This window comes from Falco rusticolus, chromosome 7, assembly GCF_015220075.1.
Source record: "Falco rusticolus isolate bFalRus1 chromosome 7, bFalRus1.pri, whole genome shotgun sequence".
Lineage (NCBI taxonomy): Eukaryota > Metazoa > Chordata > Aves > Falconiformes > Falconidae > Falco > Falco rusticolus.
This window is the reverse complement of record NC_051193.1, coordinates 46,040,067-46,058,834: the sequence shown is the minus strand read 5'-3', so window position 1 is coordinate 46,058,834 and position 18,768 is coordinate 46,040,067. Positions and strand designations below refer to the sequence as shown.

General features: G+C 40.5%; 1 protein-coding gene across 2 annotated transcripts in view; it reads left to right on the top strand.

The window, feature by feature from the left end:
- The window catches only part of TTC17 (tetratricopeptide repeat domain 17), a 59,368-nt gene extending 46,833 nt beyond the window's left edge, over positions 1-12,535 (top strand). For both annotated transcript variants that reach the window (XM_037395578.1, XM_037395579.1), the window contains 8 exons: positions 649-899; positions 1,545-1,710; positions 4,069-4,189; positions 4,537-4,696; positions 5,115-5,198; positions 6,648-6,767; positions 9,004-9,147; positions 11,448-12,535. In XM_037395578.1, coding sequence (XP_037251475.1) covers positions 649-899; positions 1,545-1,710; positions 4,069-4,189; positions 4,537-4,696; positions 5,115-5,198; positions 6,648-6,767; positions 9,004-9,147; positions 11,448-11,579 — 1,178 coding nt within the window. In that variant the 3' untranslated portion in view covers positions 11,580-12,535. The remainder of the gene's footprint in view (positions 1-648; positions 900-1,544; positions 1,711-4,068; positions 4,190-4,536; positions 4,697-5,114; positions 5,199-6,647; positions 6,768-9,003; positions 9,148-11,447) is intronic.
- The last annotated feature ends 6,233 nt before the right edge of the window (positions 12,536-18,768 follow it).

Below are 18,768 nucleotides of genomic sequence, written 5' to 3'. Positions count from 1 at the left end.
GGAAAATGAATTGGTTTCTAGATTTTTTGGAAGAGCTATCTGTCTTCTTCCAAGAAACTATGTTTTCACCTGCTCTGAGTGTAAGGTGACGATTAACCCTTAAAACCAGTTTCATTCTGTTCACTGTTCTTCTCCAAGTATAACATCAAAATGTATTCAATAAAGAAAAAAAATTAAATTAAGGTTTAGACGTTTTCCAAGGTAAAGGATGTCGTTTCTTGCAAGAGTCTACAGACTCATTTTAGTTGGACCTCAGGTGAATTATGTATTAGCTGTGCTGGACAGAAGGGAAGAAAAAGAGTGTCTATGGTTAAGATACAGACAGGTTTTTTTCAGTGTTTAATGCACATATGTAGAGAAAGACACCACCCATTTACTCCCTCAAACAGGCAGAGCTCTGATTTGGAAAGGAAACTGATGAAAGTGCTCTAGAGGTGTTGATTTTTGAAGCAACAGTTGATGCTTATTTGCAGTGGGGAAGTCTGCATTCTCCAGCCTCCCTCTCCACTTGCAGCGTGCAGTGAGTAGTCGGTGATATTTGGTTTGTGCAAGTGGAAAAGTCAGGTCACAGAAAAAAGATCCTTTTTATATGATTTGTGGAAGCACCAGGAAAATATTTTTTGAGGTTTTTATGATATTCCCTCTTAGATGCAGTTACTGCAGAAAGCAATGGTTCGGAAGGAGTGGAGGGTTTAGAAGATGATCAGATGTCTGAAGAGATGCTGGCTTTGGTGGATGAGTTTGAAAACTCTTGGCCTCAGGAAGCTTTTGAAGGGGCACTGGAGGTAAAAGGTCGTCGGATGGACTTGCAGGGAATCCGGGTCCTAAAGAAGGGATCTCAGGACAGACTGGCTAGCTCCTGTTTTGGGGACTGTGGTGATGATGATGAAGCTGAATGGGTAAGTTTGGATGAGTTTACTTAAGTCTTGTATCAAGTTACTGTTGTGGAGGAGGGAAAGATGAAGACAGTTCAGGGGGTTTAACACCAGCCTATGTCTAGGAGCTTTGCCTGTTGGCCTAAAAGAGCTGGTCCATGGATTACGTGAAATGAACAAGCTGTTTGGATCCATTTTCTAAAGCAGAGGCCTCTGCATCACTGAAACTGACATCATAAAGTCTTGATTATCAGGAGCAAAAGCTTAGGTGTGGAATGATGCTGGTTGCCTTCAAACTTCTTGCTCACAGTTATAAAGGAGAACAGCTCCTAACCAAAAGTTCTGGTAGCATAAAAACAATTAAATATCTGTTGTCATCATGTAAAAACAAAATGTGTAATGAAAAATGCCTTTCAGTTCTCCGGCAGTTGAGTTGATTTTCTCCTGTGTTGGAGATTTGAAGTTGTGTGCTTTGTTTGCATGGTGTGATGCAGTGAAGGTGAGCAGGCTTAGAGAATGGGTTGGGATGGGAAGGAGGGAGAGAGAGAAAGATCTCATCTGTAACATCTTTGAAATTGAATCTTTGGGCTAAAACAAGTAGTGTATTGGAGCTGATAATAATCATGGTGTTTCTTACTGTTAATCTTGCTAATGCTGTTCTTTTGGTAGATCACTTTTCAGGTCAAACGTTTAAAGAAACCAAAAGCTGAAAGCTTGGATCTCCAGGAGCCAGTCGGGAGAAATGGGGAAGAAGGGACTAATGGAGAAAACGAAAACTTTTACCAAGCTGCCCTGGAGATCAGTGGACCAAAGATACCTTCTCCTGGACCAATAGGTAACCTGCTGCTTCTAGAGAAAGCAAGTCATTTGCAGCTTTTGTCTTACGCTAGTTTATTACCATAAATGAGTCAAAAAGACTATGTAGTGAAATGTGCCCTCTAGATGAGTATGTAATAAAATTAGAAATGTCTTCTATCTGCACCTTCTTCATGAAGTGCAACATAACTTTAACCTAAAGTTTTCATTCAGCAGATAATTCCCAGAACTTCTGGCGATAAGGTGGTAAGATTGGATAATGAAAGAGGTAGATACTGTGAGTGGAAGTAGTAAAAGAGAGATGGGGTTTAAATGATCTTTTTCTTTAAAACTGCATGAGCAGAGAAGTTAGTTTATCAGACGAGACACACCCCCTCGAAGACAAATGCAGGATGACAGCTGGAATTGATTACTGGCTGTACATGAAACAACTCAGAAACAGAAAGCTTGGTCTAATGAAAATAAATGGAAAATTTCAGTGTCATGCTGTAATTGGCTTGGTGATATTATAAGAGGAAACTTAGGGACGGTCTTCCAGAAGACTGGAGCTACAGCAGAGTTTTGTACCAACTTAAATAAGGAGAGTTGGAGAGAGAGATGGAGTTTTTGCTAGTTGAGTAACAGGAATTGGGAAGTGGTCTATCAATGTGGTGCAGGCTAGTTCCACTGGTGCATTCAGGTGGACAGAAATCATCAGCACATGATTGCTTGTGAAGAAATTTAAAGCTGCTGGAACCTAATGAAGCCAAAGAAGAGAACCACAGTAATTGGGCCCCATATTTTTTGTCTTGCCTTGATTTCAGTGGAGCTAAAATCTTAATGTTCTAGGGCTGATGTGTAAGCAGAGGTGTGTTCTCCAATACATTTTAGTCCATGACAATTTGGTGACCTGGAAAGTAATTTTACATTTTGAGGGTTTTTGTATTAAATTTTTAACAAACTTCTTTTTTAGCAACTGACAAATATAAGTTATTGAATTAAATATTTAAATGGAGGGGGGATGGATTACATGAAAACAGACTATCATTTGTGAGTACACACCTGTCCTTTCCTTGGTGTATCTTCTCTCCCTCTGAGCTGCTTTTGTGATTTTAATACAGAGCATCCCTCAACTGTAAAGTAGTTATCTTCCTAACACTTCTGTGAGCCAGGATCTGCTGACATTGTCTTTGCAAGAGCTAAATCATCAAAAGCTTAAATAATGTACTGGTGGTCACCTGGAGGCTTCCTGGTAGAACAGGGAAATGACGGTAGCTGAGTTGTGTCTGACCACCTCTCAGACTACTGGCCTGTCCCTGTCTGGTGTTGCCATACCTCTCACTATCTTTTGTCATTCGTGCAAATAAGAACTCACAGTCAGATGGTTCACAGTGGTGGTGATGAGAACTGATCATTCCCCTCTGAAGTTTCCCAGTGTTTCTTGACGTTTATTTTCCTTTAATCAGAATACTTTACAAAAGACACAGTATTACAGATATGGTGAAGCAGTTCACTGTACTTTGGATGGTAAATAGGATTTGCATCCAAGTTGGCAAAATTTCAGGTAGTTGGACAGTATTTCAGTATTAGTTTCTATGTAGCTGGTGCGATAGACAGGCTTATTGTTAAACTTGGCTTCCACTGTGCAAATATACGGCTACAGTGAATTTTCCTTAGGTTCCAAACAGTTTGGATGTTTCACAGTTAACACAAGCTGGATTCCTAGGACTTGGTACAGTATCCACCAAATGTAAGGAAAAGATTTAACTAGGCTTTGGTTCAGAGGTTCTCCCAGTGATCTATTTGTTAATGTAAAGCAAGTTATTTAACCTTTCCCTGCCTCAGTTAACTTTTCTGCAAAATGGGAGGGCTGAAGTGTAATTGTGTAATAGCTTCAGAAATGTTGCTATCTTGAGTGTAAGAATGCAGTAAAAGCCACTGTCTGTCTTAAACGACTAATTGAAAAGAAACTGCAGTATATTTTTCACCTGGGATTGTCAGAAGATGGAGCAATCAACTTTTATTAGTTTTTACTGTAGCTGTAGAACATAAATGATGACTCACTTATGAACTTCTTTAAGGACATTTAAGCAGAGACACTACCTGTAAACAAGAGCGGCAATTGTTCTTAATCCATAGCTGTTGAAAAAGTGTAATGAAATAAGTTGTACAACTCCACCTCCTGATCCGTCTTGCATAGGATCCAGTCCTATCTTTGGATGCTACAAGTTCAGTTCAGTCCATTTAGGTTCAGGAATGTTAAATCTGGCTGCAGGATTGTAACCTTTATAACACAGGGAATGTATCCACTGGTAGGTCATTGTACTGAAGTAGAATGTCTTTCTGCTTCCAGACAGTTTGTGGATTTTTTTTCTTTTTTTTCCTTCCCTTTCTCAAGGAAAACGGCGGGATTATCGTAGCCTTGGCTGGCCAAGTCCTGATGAATGCCTGAAACTCCGAAGGGTAGAGCTTACAACTGTAGCCAGCACATGGCTGGCTGTTTCTGCTAAAAACATTGAGTAAGTATCTTGTATGTGAACCTTAAATAAGTTACTCACACAAAGCAAGACAGTAACATGGCCTTCGGTGTGCATAAACTGAAGATTTCAGTATTCTTTAGAGTGAGAAAGAACTGCCAGGATTTCAGAGAAGTTTGAAAACATTATGTGGTATTTCATCAATAGACTTGCAAAGAACAGTGCATGTGCTGACAGAAGATCCAGTTTCTCTTGCTTCTTGATCTATTCAGATGAGATTCTGCCAGTTTCTGGGCAGTTTCTGGCAGTTTACGCTCACTAGAGAACTTTGTAGTGACTATTCTGTTTTCTTCTCCTGACTGATTCAACTTGTTTTATGACCTTTGTAGCATTACAGAACACATTGATTTTGCTACACAGCTGCAAGAGCCAGCCATGGAGCCCCTTTGCAACCCAAACCTACCAGCCAGTATGCATACTTTGGACCACCTGCAAGGTGTCTCTAGTCGGGCCAGCTTGCATTACACTGGAGAAAGTCAGCTGAAAGAGGTATGCCAGAGATGAAGGCTGTCACACAAAAACGGCTGTACCATGGCAGATTCAAGATGCAGTGTGTGAGTGCAAAGCTGTATTTTACCAGAATGTCTTCCCAGCCACCTATGATATGGCCCGAGGGAAGTCCTAAAGCGCTATTAGTGTCTTTGTATTTATAGCTCTCGATGGTTGAATTAGTGAAAGAACAGTCCAACTGAGCATACGTAAAACTTGTAGCATCCTCAGTATTCAGTGCTATGGAATTATAACCCTGTGTGATGGTATAGATGGTATTAACTCAAGATAGACTGTGATGTTTAGGTTGGAACAGGTTACAGCATTTGTAAAAGGCTGGAGAAAAAAAGCAACCAACAAGAGAGGGACATCTCTTACCTGGTTCCAGCATCTAAGCATTCTTCTTCCTCTTCTGCAGGTGCTACAGAATCTTGGCAAAGACCAGTACTCACCACAGTCGTTAGAACAAGTTGGTACTCGAATAGCCAAAGCTTTGGAAAAGGTATGAGAAAAATGAGAAGTCTGGGCTTTACCACTCGTGACTGACATAGTGGTCAATCCAGTCTCGAACCATTTGTCTGAAATCCTAGTCAAGGAACATATTAGTACTTGAACTAGGGATTTGTGTCTATTCAGCATCTGTAATGCCCTCACAGGTGTTTTGTTGGGCTATATCCTGTGCTTACACTGTGTAGCATATCTCTACTAAAACTGAATTTTGTCAAATTTTCCCAGTGTTTCCAGCCCTGTAGTGCATTGTATCGCTGGTTGCTGATATATATGAAGCTGTTTCAACAGTTCTCGGTACTCCTCTTGCTTTTTGTGCTGCACTGACTTGGAGCTTATGGGAAGTTGGATTAAGCCATGGCTCAACACTCCAGGCATGCTCCTGGCATTTGCTGTTCTCCCCAGAGAAAGTCGAGCTTTCTAGCTAGATTAGGCTACTGAGGACCTCAGCTGAGGCTCTGCAAGGTAGATAGGAATGCAGGGATTTGTGTTATATGTTTACAGCTAGTGGGGAGGATATCCCAAACTGCTATAGAAAAGAGGTCTCAGCCAAAACAGTTCGATGCCGCTAGCCTATTCGACTGAAAGCTAAGGACCTTACTGTGCTTTGAAACTAAAGCCAATGTAGCTTTGTCATTCCCAGAAAGGAAAGACGTTACTCTTATGCTCATGTTACAAGACTTAGTTTCTTTTTACTTTAGATGTATACTAACCTTTTCTCTTATATGCTACAGTTCCCTCTGCAAGCTTTATCCAAATAAGCTGAAAATTAAATGGCTGAGACCAGAAAAGAAAACTCTCAGTAAGGCTAGCTGCCTTGGAAACATAGTGCGGTTATTCTGTCTACCAGTCTCATTTAGTATTCACAAGAGCTAATCAAACAAGTCAAGATGGCTACTTATCTAATTGCATATGTGAGCATAAACATTCATTTAGTGTATCTCAGTCCACAGAATTCAAGCACATAGTATCTTTCTTTCTAACACGTGACATGGGAGTCAGCCAGCTAGAGGCACCACTTAATCAGCTAGGCTTGTCAGGCTTCTGCGCTGAGCTGCATCCCAGAGCATCCTTTCTCTTTCCAGTGACTACAGAGAGCCTATGAGTCCAATCAGCTAACTCAGCTGCATTTTTTGCTTTACATTGAGTAATGTGTATACGCATCTAAACGCTCAACATCAGATGAGTGGTTAGAAGCTGTTGTTCCTGTTCAAAGCTATTTAACTGCTCTTCCTTCCTTGAGAAGATAATGTTGCATTTGGCAATCTCATTTACCTGACTATTTCATATACGTTGTTAGATAAACTTTTTGCTGTTTTAAAGTAGTTCAATGCTATTTTTAAGTGTAACACCCTCTACTCAACAAATAAAGAAGAATGAAAGATGGGAAGACTCTTCACTACAGGTGTTTACATGACTGGTTTTTGTTTTCTTCTTTTGCCAGAATCAGACTTCATGGGTCCTCTCTAGCATGGCAGCTCTTTACTGGAGGGTGAAAGGCCAAGGAAAGAAGGCAATTGATTGCTTACGGCAAGCACTGCACTATGCACCCCATCACATGAAGGTGTGTGCACATGTGCCCGCTGCTCAGACGAAATAATGTTTTCCTTGTCACAATAGAGCTTTCACAGACTATCGTTAAGGCAAACACTGTGTGTATCAAGCGTTTATAATGTATTAGATATTAGCTAGTTGTGGTGAAACCTCACGACTTTCATCACCTGTTTAGACTGTCTCTTTTCGAAAAAGAATTATAAAAAAAAGACAACTGCAAAAGAGGTTCAGTGGAATTTCCTGCAGCTCGCTGGGTGTTGCACCTCTCTGAGCAACATGGGCTTGAACTTCCTCGTTACATAGGACTTCTGAATCTTCATCAGCCTTTGTCTGGACAAGTCTTCTAACCTAGGATGTGGGGAGTGTATTTTCTGGTTATGCTTTTAAAGAGGGGAGTTTATCTTCTGGTTGTGCTTTTATAAGAGGGGAGAAGGTGATATCTAAAGGAATAACTTAAATGGTTAAATCTTAAGTGTTCGGGCTGTGAATCTCAGGAGGATACTAGTGCCTGACTTCGTGCAGCAGTTCTGTGCTTTACTCCAAAAGAAGACAGTACTTCGGCCATAATCTTGTGTTTCGTGCTTCATTTGACTGAAGTGCTTTGTGTCACACGGTATGCTGAGCATTATGATGTCTGTTCTTACACACCAGTCTCCCCCTTGCAAACTGATAAATGTAATATAGTTTCCTCACTCAACGTTGTAAATTTCGCTTTGGGACCTGAGCAACAAATTGCACAGCATTGCAAGATGTATACTTCTTTTTGAATCTTGGTCTTAAATGGTTCTCTGAAAATCAGGAGACAAAGTAATTTACACTCTCAGGATATTATTAGGAGGATTTAACCATTAGGAGTAGAAATGCCTCAACTAAGACATGCGCATCCCTGCTGTGCATCCTTTGTATCTATGTCTCCCGTAATTCTGTCTCTGCACTTGTCCTTTTAAAACGAGGTTGCAACCACAGTCTAACACAAGCAGCTCTTGCTTGTTCTCCTGTCTTTGTAACTGGGGATTGTTCCTCAGAAATGGAACCCTCAGCCGCGTGACTTGTAAGGGTCAGACTATGGTCTGGAAACTACAATTTGACAAGATTATGGTGTAGTAGTGCCGTTCTCTAGAAATGTGATACCGTGTTGCTTGGGTCTGGCAGGCTCCGAATCTGTGCCTTGTTTTTGTCCTCCGTACTGAAGCTGCTTCCAAAGAAAACTGGGTCTTGTCACAGAAAACTTGTGGGTAAAGTTGCAGATACAGCTGCAACTTGAACTCAGTGGGAGTTAGCACTGAATTAACAGCTATTTAGTATTTTGATTTATCCTACTTTTTGGTTTTATGCACTCTAGCTACTTTCTCATGCCTTTTCTGTTGTAAATAAAAGGTAATTAATTTTCCTGCGGTTGTCTTTTGTGGTTCTGACTTCTATAGTATCTGCTTTACAAACATGAAGACTTATCCACCAGATGTACTCCTTGCTTTGTGGAGGTCAACGAGGCAGGGATCAAATACATCCAGATTTTTTTATTGTCCTGTTGAGGGAACCTAAGACTTGCTGCTAAGCAGTATTTTGTCCCTTGAAGGTGTGAAGCCTAGCTCCCAGAGAGTTTGTTACTGCAGACAGGGCTCGACAGTTTTCTTAGTCAGACAAGGTCATAGTCTGGAAATCCAGGAAATAAAAAACCATACCATCAGTAACTAGCTGAGAAAACTTTATTTATAGCTGTTACCCAGCATCATATAGGAGTTTGGTGGCAGAGGCAGGATAAAAAACAGTGCATCAGTTGCAGTAATGGTTAGACCCTTTTTTTTCTTCTCTGCTGTCCTCTTTTGTTAGTATTCCTTTCCCATCTATGAAAGAGCTGAAGGAAGGTGCTCAAACAAAACAGCTTATCTTGTCTCTGAGAATGCATCTCATCTTTGGGGAGAAAACTAGTGTTAAGAGCATCTGAAAAATAAATGTGCATACTACAGGACCACTTAAGTGAGTTAATTTTTGAATTGTCTATGCAACAGTAGTGTTTGTTGCTATTGTGAGCAGATGTGTGTATGTGAGGGGGTTTTGTTTATAACTCGGGTCCAAATGCCCTTTCATAGTAAAATAGGTCTGGCATATCACTTTCAAAGTCACCAGTAGTGAATAGTAACCAGGTGAGAGTGGCCAGTTTGTGGAGTCTTCTGTTTGTCTTGCTGATCCTGAGACAATTTCAATGGAAGGAACCTCACTGTTTATCGCTTGCTTTCCTCTTCCAGGATGTACCATTAATAAGCCTAGCAAACATCTTCCACAATGCAAAACTCTGGAATGATGCCATCATTGTGGCCACCATGGCAGTGGAAATAGCACCACACTTTGTGGTTAATCACTTCACACTAGCAAATGTCTACGTAGCAATGGTGAGTGTGCTGTCACTTAGTTATGTCTGTTGGTAAAGTATATTTATGTATATAAAAATCTTATTCTCACAAATAATTTTGAAGGAGCAGCATTCAAGAAATTTTTCAGCAAGAAGAATATTTTTTCAATGCCAAAACTCTCGTTACCCATTTCACTCTTACTACTCATTTAGTGCTTGAAGGCCAACATTTTTATAAGCTGGCTTCAGAACACTGTCTACAAAGCTTTGTTAAGACAGTAGCAAACAATTGATAATTTGGGTTGGCTGCCCATCTAAACACAGGGTATTTTTATAATACTGGAAAATCAATGATAAATTGGGTCTGTCCCAAAGAGCTGAGCATAACCTAATAAATAAAACCCAGTTTACAGTTGTGTTGAACAAACACAAGGGAAGTTTAATTTCGATATCTGGATTATCAACTCTCAGAATAATTTACAGATTGAACTTAAGTTTCTTTATATGGGCTATGTATTCTAATCTGCAATTTAGCTTTCAGTGCTTACTCTGAATGCAAAATACTTATTCCTGTTATCCTATTAATGCTGTATTCTTGTCTTGTGTATTTCATCCTTATCTGTAACAGGGTCAGTGTATTTAAAGGGCAAAAGAGGCACCCTTAAACTGAGACGTAGTTGATATATTTGTTTGTCAAAAGTATATGTATCCCTGACCATTTTCATCACCTGTCATAGATTTGTCCTTACTGTTTTGCTTCTGTCATTGAGGGGATCATGGAAATAACAGGGCAAGTTGAGCAGGTCATCATGTATTGTGGCTGTCAGGGTTGAGAAGAGTTGAAATGCACAGTGCCATCAAACACACAATGGAAGCAAACTGAAGAAAGGCATGAGTTTGTTCTATTAAGGTATTACTTCGGACAGTTGTTTGAAACAAACGAAGTACATGTTTGATACTTGAGTTGCCAATGTCTTTTTAAAGTCAGTACAGCACCTAAGAATAACTTCATTCTCCCTGAGTCTGCGAGATTTCTCAGTGAAGCCCTATATTCATTGTAAGAACTTACTGTAGCAACAGGACAAAGTTTATCTTCTGGATCAAATTATACAAACATAAAGACGAGTTGGCTTATTACATGATATTTAACCTGCTGTATTTGAGAGCTGACTGACCAATAGGTTGTAGAAGATATCATGCTAATTAATAGTTTAACATTATCGAGGCCAACATTCCTTTATTTGCAAAATTTTCCATTAAGTTGCCTTACAAAGGGGAAACAGTTGGCCACGTTAAGGACTGAGAACTTTGGATAAATGCTGTAGAAACTATCAATGCGGGAATCCAAAGGAACATCAAAGTAATATCAGATTACAGCAGGTGTAAATGATTGCTTCTAAAAATGGAAAAAATCTGATTCTTGTTTTCATTGCTGTTTGTCAGTGCTCCCACAAACTAATAAGGGATTTTCTATATAATTCCTGTTGCAACTGTATTAAAATACTTTTTTTTTAAAAAATCAAGACTTTACAACTCACATTCATCTAGTTAGCTTTTCTAATGTGGCTAGAAATGAATATTGTCTCTATTGTAAACATAAAGTTACCAAGAAAAGGAACTTAAGAGAACAAAAACAGTGTTGAAAGTGACTGAAAAAGTGAGCATCTTTTGGGTCTTCTCCCCTCTCATTTTTCTTCTAATACACAATTGGGTGTTCACATGCTTTCCTATTTAATAAAAAAGCAGGGTGGCATAGGTAATTAGATTTCAGCTATAAACAAATAGTTATTTCAGCATGAATGCTTCCTAATACCGTTCTGGAGTCCAGCTTATCAATGGACATTGTCTAGCTATTGTATGCTCTTTAAGTTTGGGGTGGGGGGTGTTGGTTTGTTTTTACTTTATTTGCTTTGAGTAGTCTTCTAAAAATAATTTCAAGATGCTTCTAAAAAAGCAGGCTTTTAAGCAAAGTTCCCGTTTTTGCATTGTCCAAGGTTTCAAAGTTTTGATCTAAGCAAAGTCTGACTGAATCTGTTTTTAAAAGTTACTTTTACAGTAAGAATGCTGAGATCTACTATTAGAAGGAAGAGGCGAGAACATTGGTCAATAAATGCTCAGCGGTGGTTTGGCTCCCTTCCATGGAGTATGCGGAATTGGGTCGTTAGCCCAAGAAAATATCAGTTATTTGGGGAAGGGGGGAAAAAAAATACTAAACCACAAGGACTGGTTCAGTTTCTTTTGTGCATACCATACAGTTCAACTACTTAGGACAGGAAAGGCACAGAAAATATGTTCGGTTTAGAGTCTGACTCTTCATAATCTATCTTTCTTTCTTTACAGGAAGAGTTTGAAAAGGCGATGAAATGGTATGAATCAACACTAAAACTTCAGCCAGAGTTTGCCCCAGCAAAGAATCGAATCCGCACCATCCAGTGTCATTTACTTATGAAAAAAGAGCGACGGTCTCCTTAGAGATCAGCATCTTTCTCTTTTTTTTTTTATAAATGTCATTATTCTCTGTTCTGCTTTTAAGTGTGCTAAGATAAATTGATGAATCAAAATTTTTAACAAGGCTTTTAAAAAGAGATGGGATTTGGATCAAGGGTTCTTTTTTTTTCCTCTCAAATATAGGAACATCTTTGGAAAACATATTTCACAGACCATAATTTTAAAACAGCCATGTAAATATTAAACCAAGAAATTTCCATGAGTCCATGACCACCTGTACCAGAACCCAGGCACTGTTAGTTTTTCCTTAATGCTCAGATTGGCTTCTGCATCCAAAGTAACTTGCTTCATGTCTTATAATCTAGGTCAATGGAAATGCAGAGCACAGACCCGTACCAAATAGTAAGATGAGGTAATCAGCAGTTCATCCATGTGGAATTCATGCTTTGTCCAGTCTTGTTCACTCCATACCCCATTACCTGCTTTTTTGGAAGGAGGGGGACAGGATTTTAAATGTGTATAAAAAAACATTAGGAACATCAAGCATTTTTTAAATTGTTTCTTTCTGTTGGGGGGTGAGGAGGGAATGAGGAGGAGGGAACAGCAGGACACTAAAGTCAAAGTGGTTTCTAATCTTAATTGCAGGGAAAAAATTGGCAAAAATCCCAGTAAGATGTTTTATATTTGTCTGTATATTCACAGCCCTCTGCCTCCCTGAGTGGTTGATTTACTAATTCTTTGTTCACTGTATTTCTAGCCATTTTGAAATAAGGTGCAAGTTTATGCTCGCTCTGAGCCATTCTTTCAGCTGCCGAGGAGGAGGAGGGTGGCGATGTCAAGTTATCATCAGCAAAAAAAGTCAGGTGGAAGATTTCCAAATCAGTTGTCTCTTAGGTTGGTGGAGAACATGATTCTCCAGACATCATTGTTGAATCAACAAGGGCACATATTTGAAATAAAATAAGTTGTTTATGAACAAATTACAGCTTCTCCTCTATGTTTATGTCAAGCGCCGTTTGCAAGTACCTGGGCTGGGTGGTCTGCAACATTTCCTCAGGAGCAGACAGAGCTGGGGGGCAGGAAAGCCTTTAATGCTGCTTATCAGACAGTGATTTTCTGCATATCCATGGAAAACTCCTGCACCTCTGTGCCTGACTCCTTTTCAGTGGCAGAAGGAAATAAGGGAAAGTTAACTAAATCAGCTGTCTGTCGTGGGACCTACCCCCCAGCTTTTAGTGTTAAGCATACTGCTTAATGATTTTGTAAAGAACTAATAGTGTTTGCTCTTTTGTTTCAATCTTTTCCCTCTTTCAGTGATGCAAACCAAGGGCAGGTATGGCAACAGTGAAAATTATTATGTCAATGTAACTTTTTTAATACTGTAACTTTTTACTTCATAAAAGGATCCCCGATTATTTTTATGTGTAATTGAAAATGAGTAGTCCTAATGTGAATTTTACCTCTGTTTTCTTGCAAGTTACTTTTGTTCATCTAGAAAGCCTGACAGAAGTATAAACAATTGCTACTGTTGGGTAGATTTTTATTAAAAATCGGTGAATGTGTTAAATTTTTGTCAGCAGAGCCAACAGCATTTCAAATTTTATTCCCTTCCCACGCCTACTTGAAGGCTGGATATTGTTGACTGGAGGCAGGTGTAGCTGTACCTGTATATACTCCAAGAGGAAGATCACTTTCTCTTTCACCAAGAGGAAGGTCAGATACACCACCACTAGGGTCATGGACTGAGATAATGAATTACAGACATTTCTCATGTGGAGGTGTGGGAGGGGAAACCAGTAACGCAGGTGCAAGTAAATGGAAAGAAGTTCCATTTGAGGCAGAAAAAAAGAGCAAAGGCTTTTCCCTGAACTAAAACAACATGCTTTTATCCAGTGTTGTTAACTGATCTTCTTTACTTCTATGGTGGCTGATGAATACTTGGGAGTCGCTTAAATATATTTGGTAAGTCTTCCATTTCATGTGCTAGTTGTAGAATGTAATGTGCAAAAACTTCTTTTGGTACAGAGGATCCACCTTACTACTTGGTTTCCCAGTGTATCATATGGTCAAATCAAGTCATTGCCACATGCTGATCTCTTCTGCTGCATTGGTCTCACTGATGATGGGAGATGCAGAGATTTCAATGAAGAGCAATGGTGGTCCTTAAGAACCTGAAGCAGCAATATGTGGAGCGCAGATGCCCATCCTTGGCTTTGACGGAAGACTGATTTAAATTAGACCTTTTCTGGATCACCAAGGATTATGCTCATGGACAGCACTGATGGGCACTTAAAATTAGCCATTAATACTCGTATCAATTTACATCTTGCTTACTGCAGTATTTAGTTAATTTTTATTAAGAAATGCTGCAAGGTGCACTGTATACAGAGATCATACAAAAGGTAGGAACACCTGGGGTTTGTGTGCATGACCATACTATAAATCAGTATCACCACCTAGGAGGTAGCAGGGTATTCCTCTCTTTGCTCTGTTTGCATTTCCAGAGAACTTGTGCCTTATAAAATGTTCTTGAAAACTGTAGTAGTCTAACTTTATGTAATTCTTTTCTGAATCTTGGTTAAGTACTATAAGGGAATGTGTACTGCCTTACTCTCATAAAATTTCTGTGTACAGCTGTTCTTTTGCTACTTGGCTACTGTTACCGTATGCTGTTTGCCATACAGCTAATTTTAAAATAGCCCATGTTTCCCTCTTAACAGTATCTTCAGAAATCTTAGGTAATTCCTCAAAGTGTACTGCATAAGCAGTACATAAACCAAAGCAGGGAAACAAGAAGATACGCTTGAGAGCATAAACTTAACGTAACACTAGCAATAGAGTGGGTGTCTTAAAGATTTGACCCATTGATGAATCTACTGGGGAGCACTGGTGCTCGCCCTTGGAGAAGGCAAATGGAAGGCTCTCCTTTCTCATTTCCATGTCTTCCAGCCCCCTGTCTAAATGCAAGGAAATAGTGGGTTGGAGAGGTTTGGCTGCGTTCAAATGTTAGTCAAAGAAAAACTAATTATGCTGATCTTATGAACAGAAGACAAGTTGGGCAGCATGTTGGAAGGGAAGCCAGGGAATTTCATGGAGCAAAGGTAGGATTCCCTGCAGGATGAGCTAGCTATTTAGGGATGATGACGTTCATCTCCTTTCATGTAAGCTATTTTAAAATAAGCTAAGGTAGTTGTCTAGGCTCTGTCTTCAGTAAACAGAAAAGATCAGTATCTTGCAAGGGTGATCCACCCTCCCTGTTGTAGAGGGTGACAGATTGCCTGTTTGAACTGCCTGTTCCTTTCCATTGACTGTTGAGGTACCTTTGATCAACTGAACTTCAGCATGATTTCTGATAATGAGACTTAGTAACTCATTTCATACTGATTGGCTCTGCTAAACAGATCACCACAGTAGTCTAATTTGGGGATGACATAACCATAAGCAAATGGCAAAATCCTTTCCAAAAAAAATGTTTTTCGCAGTGTTTTCAGCACATACCTGGAAATGAAGTATAGATGGGAGAAAAGAAAGACACCATTTGTTTGCAGATAGCATCGTGCTCCTGATGTACAGGGGCTTTGGGGGGCAAAAAACTACAGGAAGAGAATCGGCTACTTCTATGGCATGGTGGTTTTGATTCACCACTGATGGCTTAGTTGTACTGGTCAGGGCTGCACTGATGCCATACAAAAAAGAAAACCTCAAAATACCATGTCAGCATCCAATGTGACTATAGCATCACATTCGAACAACAGATTTTTTAAATGCAGTGGAGGCTGGGATCTTAATTTCCATTACCTGTGGACACTTTGCATCACCTATGATGGCCAATTTTCATAACAAACTAAAAATATTAATCAGAAAAGTTTTCTTATGGAGCTTACAACCTTCTTTCCCCGCTCTCTAACCCTCCCTCCTTCCCTCCTACAGGAAAAAGATTAAAAACAAGCAAAAACCCCATTACCTCTCCCTAACAACTGTATGATATAGCCAAAGGTGCTGTGTTAGCTCTGTTGCAGTATTGTGATGCTTTTGCTTCCTGCGATTTTCAGTAGCTGCCATGAACGTGTCCAGCTGGCAATCTGGGACCTCCTGGGTCTGGACCTGCTTCATGGATAGCGATGTTCCTACCCTTATGGCTGTCCTTCTGTGTGACTTCAGGCAAGGCATTTCCCCTCCTCACTGCACCTCTCCCTCCCACACATAATCTGACGTCTTTTTTAGAACATATGGGGTTTTTTGGAGCTGGAATCCTTGCTGTTTATGTCTTTGTATGAGAAACAGTTGTAGTGCCAGGGAATACAAGTAGTAGCAACACAAATTGAAAACAACCGTGTGGAAACCCATGAAGCAGAGAATAGGAAGAGTTTAATAGTCTCTGTAGCAGCACTGGCAGAGTGAAAATGTTTTAGAACAATATCCCGTGGCATTCAGAAAAATGCAAGCTCCTTCCCTTCTCCAGAGCTACTGGATGTTGTGTGGCAGGTTCAGGGTAGTCCTTCCATCTCAGGCATCACTTAGAGGTGTCCTTCTGGAGTGCCACAGGTTGCCTTCATTTCTTAGAAGACCAGCTGGCCATGTTTGGGTCGAATAAACTTTTCAAGGAAGTGTCCCCAAAGAGCAAGCATTGTCACTTGTGGAATTGCTTTTTTTTGAAGGGGAGGGGGGTGTGGGGGTGTCCACTTTTAATTTGCAGAATGTACTCAAGTGTGCTAGTATTGATTCAAGCAAAGCAAATGGGTCTATGAACATTGAGGCTTACAAAACTTTTCTATCAGTTTGTGGTTGTCTTGCCGAAGTCTGATAGCTGGTCATCTGTGAGAGCCAGCAGAAGGTTGTCCAGCAAATGACTACCAGGAAAGGACAGGCAGTGAGCTTAAAGGCAATTTATTTTTATTATTATTTTTAGGGAATCTGCACAAGAGTGGTACAACCTCTATTCCACACATACAATGTTAAGAAAGTGAAAGTCTGAATCGATAGGATTGTCGTACTTTAAGCTTTTCTCATTTTTAAGTATTGAGAAGCTCAGGATTGATAAGAAACAGTGTTTTGATAAGGCTGACTGCTTAAAAAAGCAGCCCCTTGAACTTGGCAAGTAGTTGGTATTTTCAGCCTTTTATACCTAATGATCTGCTTCTGGCTTCCAGAGTAAAAATAATAGTAATTGGGTTCAACAGTCCCAGAGGAGGTGCAGTGACAGTGCCACAGAAGGAACAGTTTCACATACAGGTGAGTGTGAGTTAGCTTTGTGGCATTTATAATCTAGGGGCATTGTCTTAAGGCAGGTGTTTTGATTTATTGAGGGGTTTTTCTTTAATCTGGTTTCAGGCTGCTCTCTCCACATTCAGTCCTTTAGAATCGGGTTATTCTTAGTCTAACAGAGTTTTGCTATTTATATTTCTTTATTTGTGCCCACAGCATGCCAGGTGTTTCATAGGGTGAAACTATACTGAAGGGTGTACAGCCCCAAACATCAGCCCACAGTAGACTTCCAGTGGTTACAGACTTTGTAGAACTCGTTCCATGGCCAGGGATCACACAGCTGCTCAGCCAAACCTGGCTGCAGTCCTTCCATGGTAACACCACTGCTGGTCATAAATCCAAGCAATCCACATTTCTGGTAGAAGATAGTACTGTCTGCCAGATCAAGCAGTCATCATTCTAGTACAATTTAATGGAAAACTTTCTAACCTGAATTTTTTACTATCCTGCCTTTTGATCTAAATCCAATCTTCTCTCTGTAATTGTCTAATTCTACTGTTGTTTTTTTTAAAAAGAAATTATTTCCCTGAGCTTGCAGGTGTTACAGATTACAGTATGATAGCGTGTGTTACCACTATGTCTTATGAGTGCCTTTTGCTGTACTGTCTTGTGATCTGCCTGCTGAGGAGCAAAGATGTAATATTTAAAAGTCATTAAGACTCTAACTTGTGGGCAGATGCAACCTAAACAAAATAAATGGGTGGAGGAAGCCACTTTTATCCATCTGCTGTGTGAGGAGCTAAGGTGGGAAACAGTGTTCTCTGGGAACAGGGACAAGAAAGCAGGCTTTAGTGGTGAGACTGTCAGAGGAGAGAGAGAAAGGGGTCCAGGTTAAGAGCAAGGAAGCGAAGGGTTGGCTTCCAACATCAGAGACTGTTTTTGACTGCAGGATGAGACAGAGTAGAAGGACAAAGAAGGCCTGGCTGTCTGGAGAAGTCAGAGAAGGAGGAGAAAAACACCTAAGCTGTGAGCCTATGCTGCAAAGACACCGCAGACAGTGGGGCACCTGCCATTGACACGAAGTCCTCTGCACATTCAGATGGGCTTATATCCCTGTAGTCTTCGGAGGTGAGAGCTGCTCAGCCTCCCCATCCAGCATAGGTGTGGTTGCCAAGGGATGAGCATAAGCACAGAAACATCCCCTGGATGATGGGACGGAAGGTTCCAGAGTACCCTCAAATCTACCAGTGCCAAGGGAGGTCCTGGCGCCTGGGGCAGCGTGCCTGAGAGCCCTCCGCTCCACCACACTGCCCCAACACCTGGGTGCGCTGCCATCCGTCCTTTTCAGCGGGGTCATGTAATACTGTGGTGTCTTCTGCCATGACCTTGCCAGTCCGTTTTCTGATGTTTTAGTGTTCATAGTCACCTATGGCTGCAAGTTCCAGAACTCTGTTTAGTTTCTGGTGAAGAACTATCTCTTTGTTTGGAACCTGCTACTTTCATGTGATGCTTCCTACTTCATGCATTAGAAGAGTCCATGAGCAGTTGTTCTCCCTCACCTTTACCATTACATGCTTACCTAAGACTAGCTTTTTTGAGTAAATCAAGGCCTGACTAGACTTGGTTTGTCTTTTAGCCTACTGACTTGTTTGGGAAGGTAGAACACTTGCTCAAAAGCAAATTTCTATTTTTTTTATGAGACCATACAGTGTCTGCAGTCTGCTTTATTTCCGACTTTTCCACCTGGATTGCAAATACTGCTGGAAAAGAAAGGTCTTGATGTGATTCAGGTAACTAAGGTGTTAACACCAGGGTGGCAGCCCATATACCAGATGCAAGTCTGACCCACGCACTCTTGCCCCCTTCCTCAGGGCCTTGCAGGTGCAGTGAGGTCTGTGTCGTGTGGCGCAGGGACATGCCTGCCCGTGGGGTCATCTGAGGAAGAGTTTTCTGTGCAAGTGGATGGCATGATGGCATGTATGTCCATCCCTAAGCATGGATGGATGCA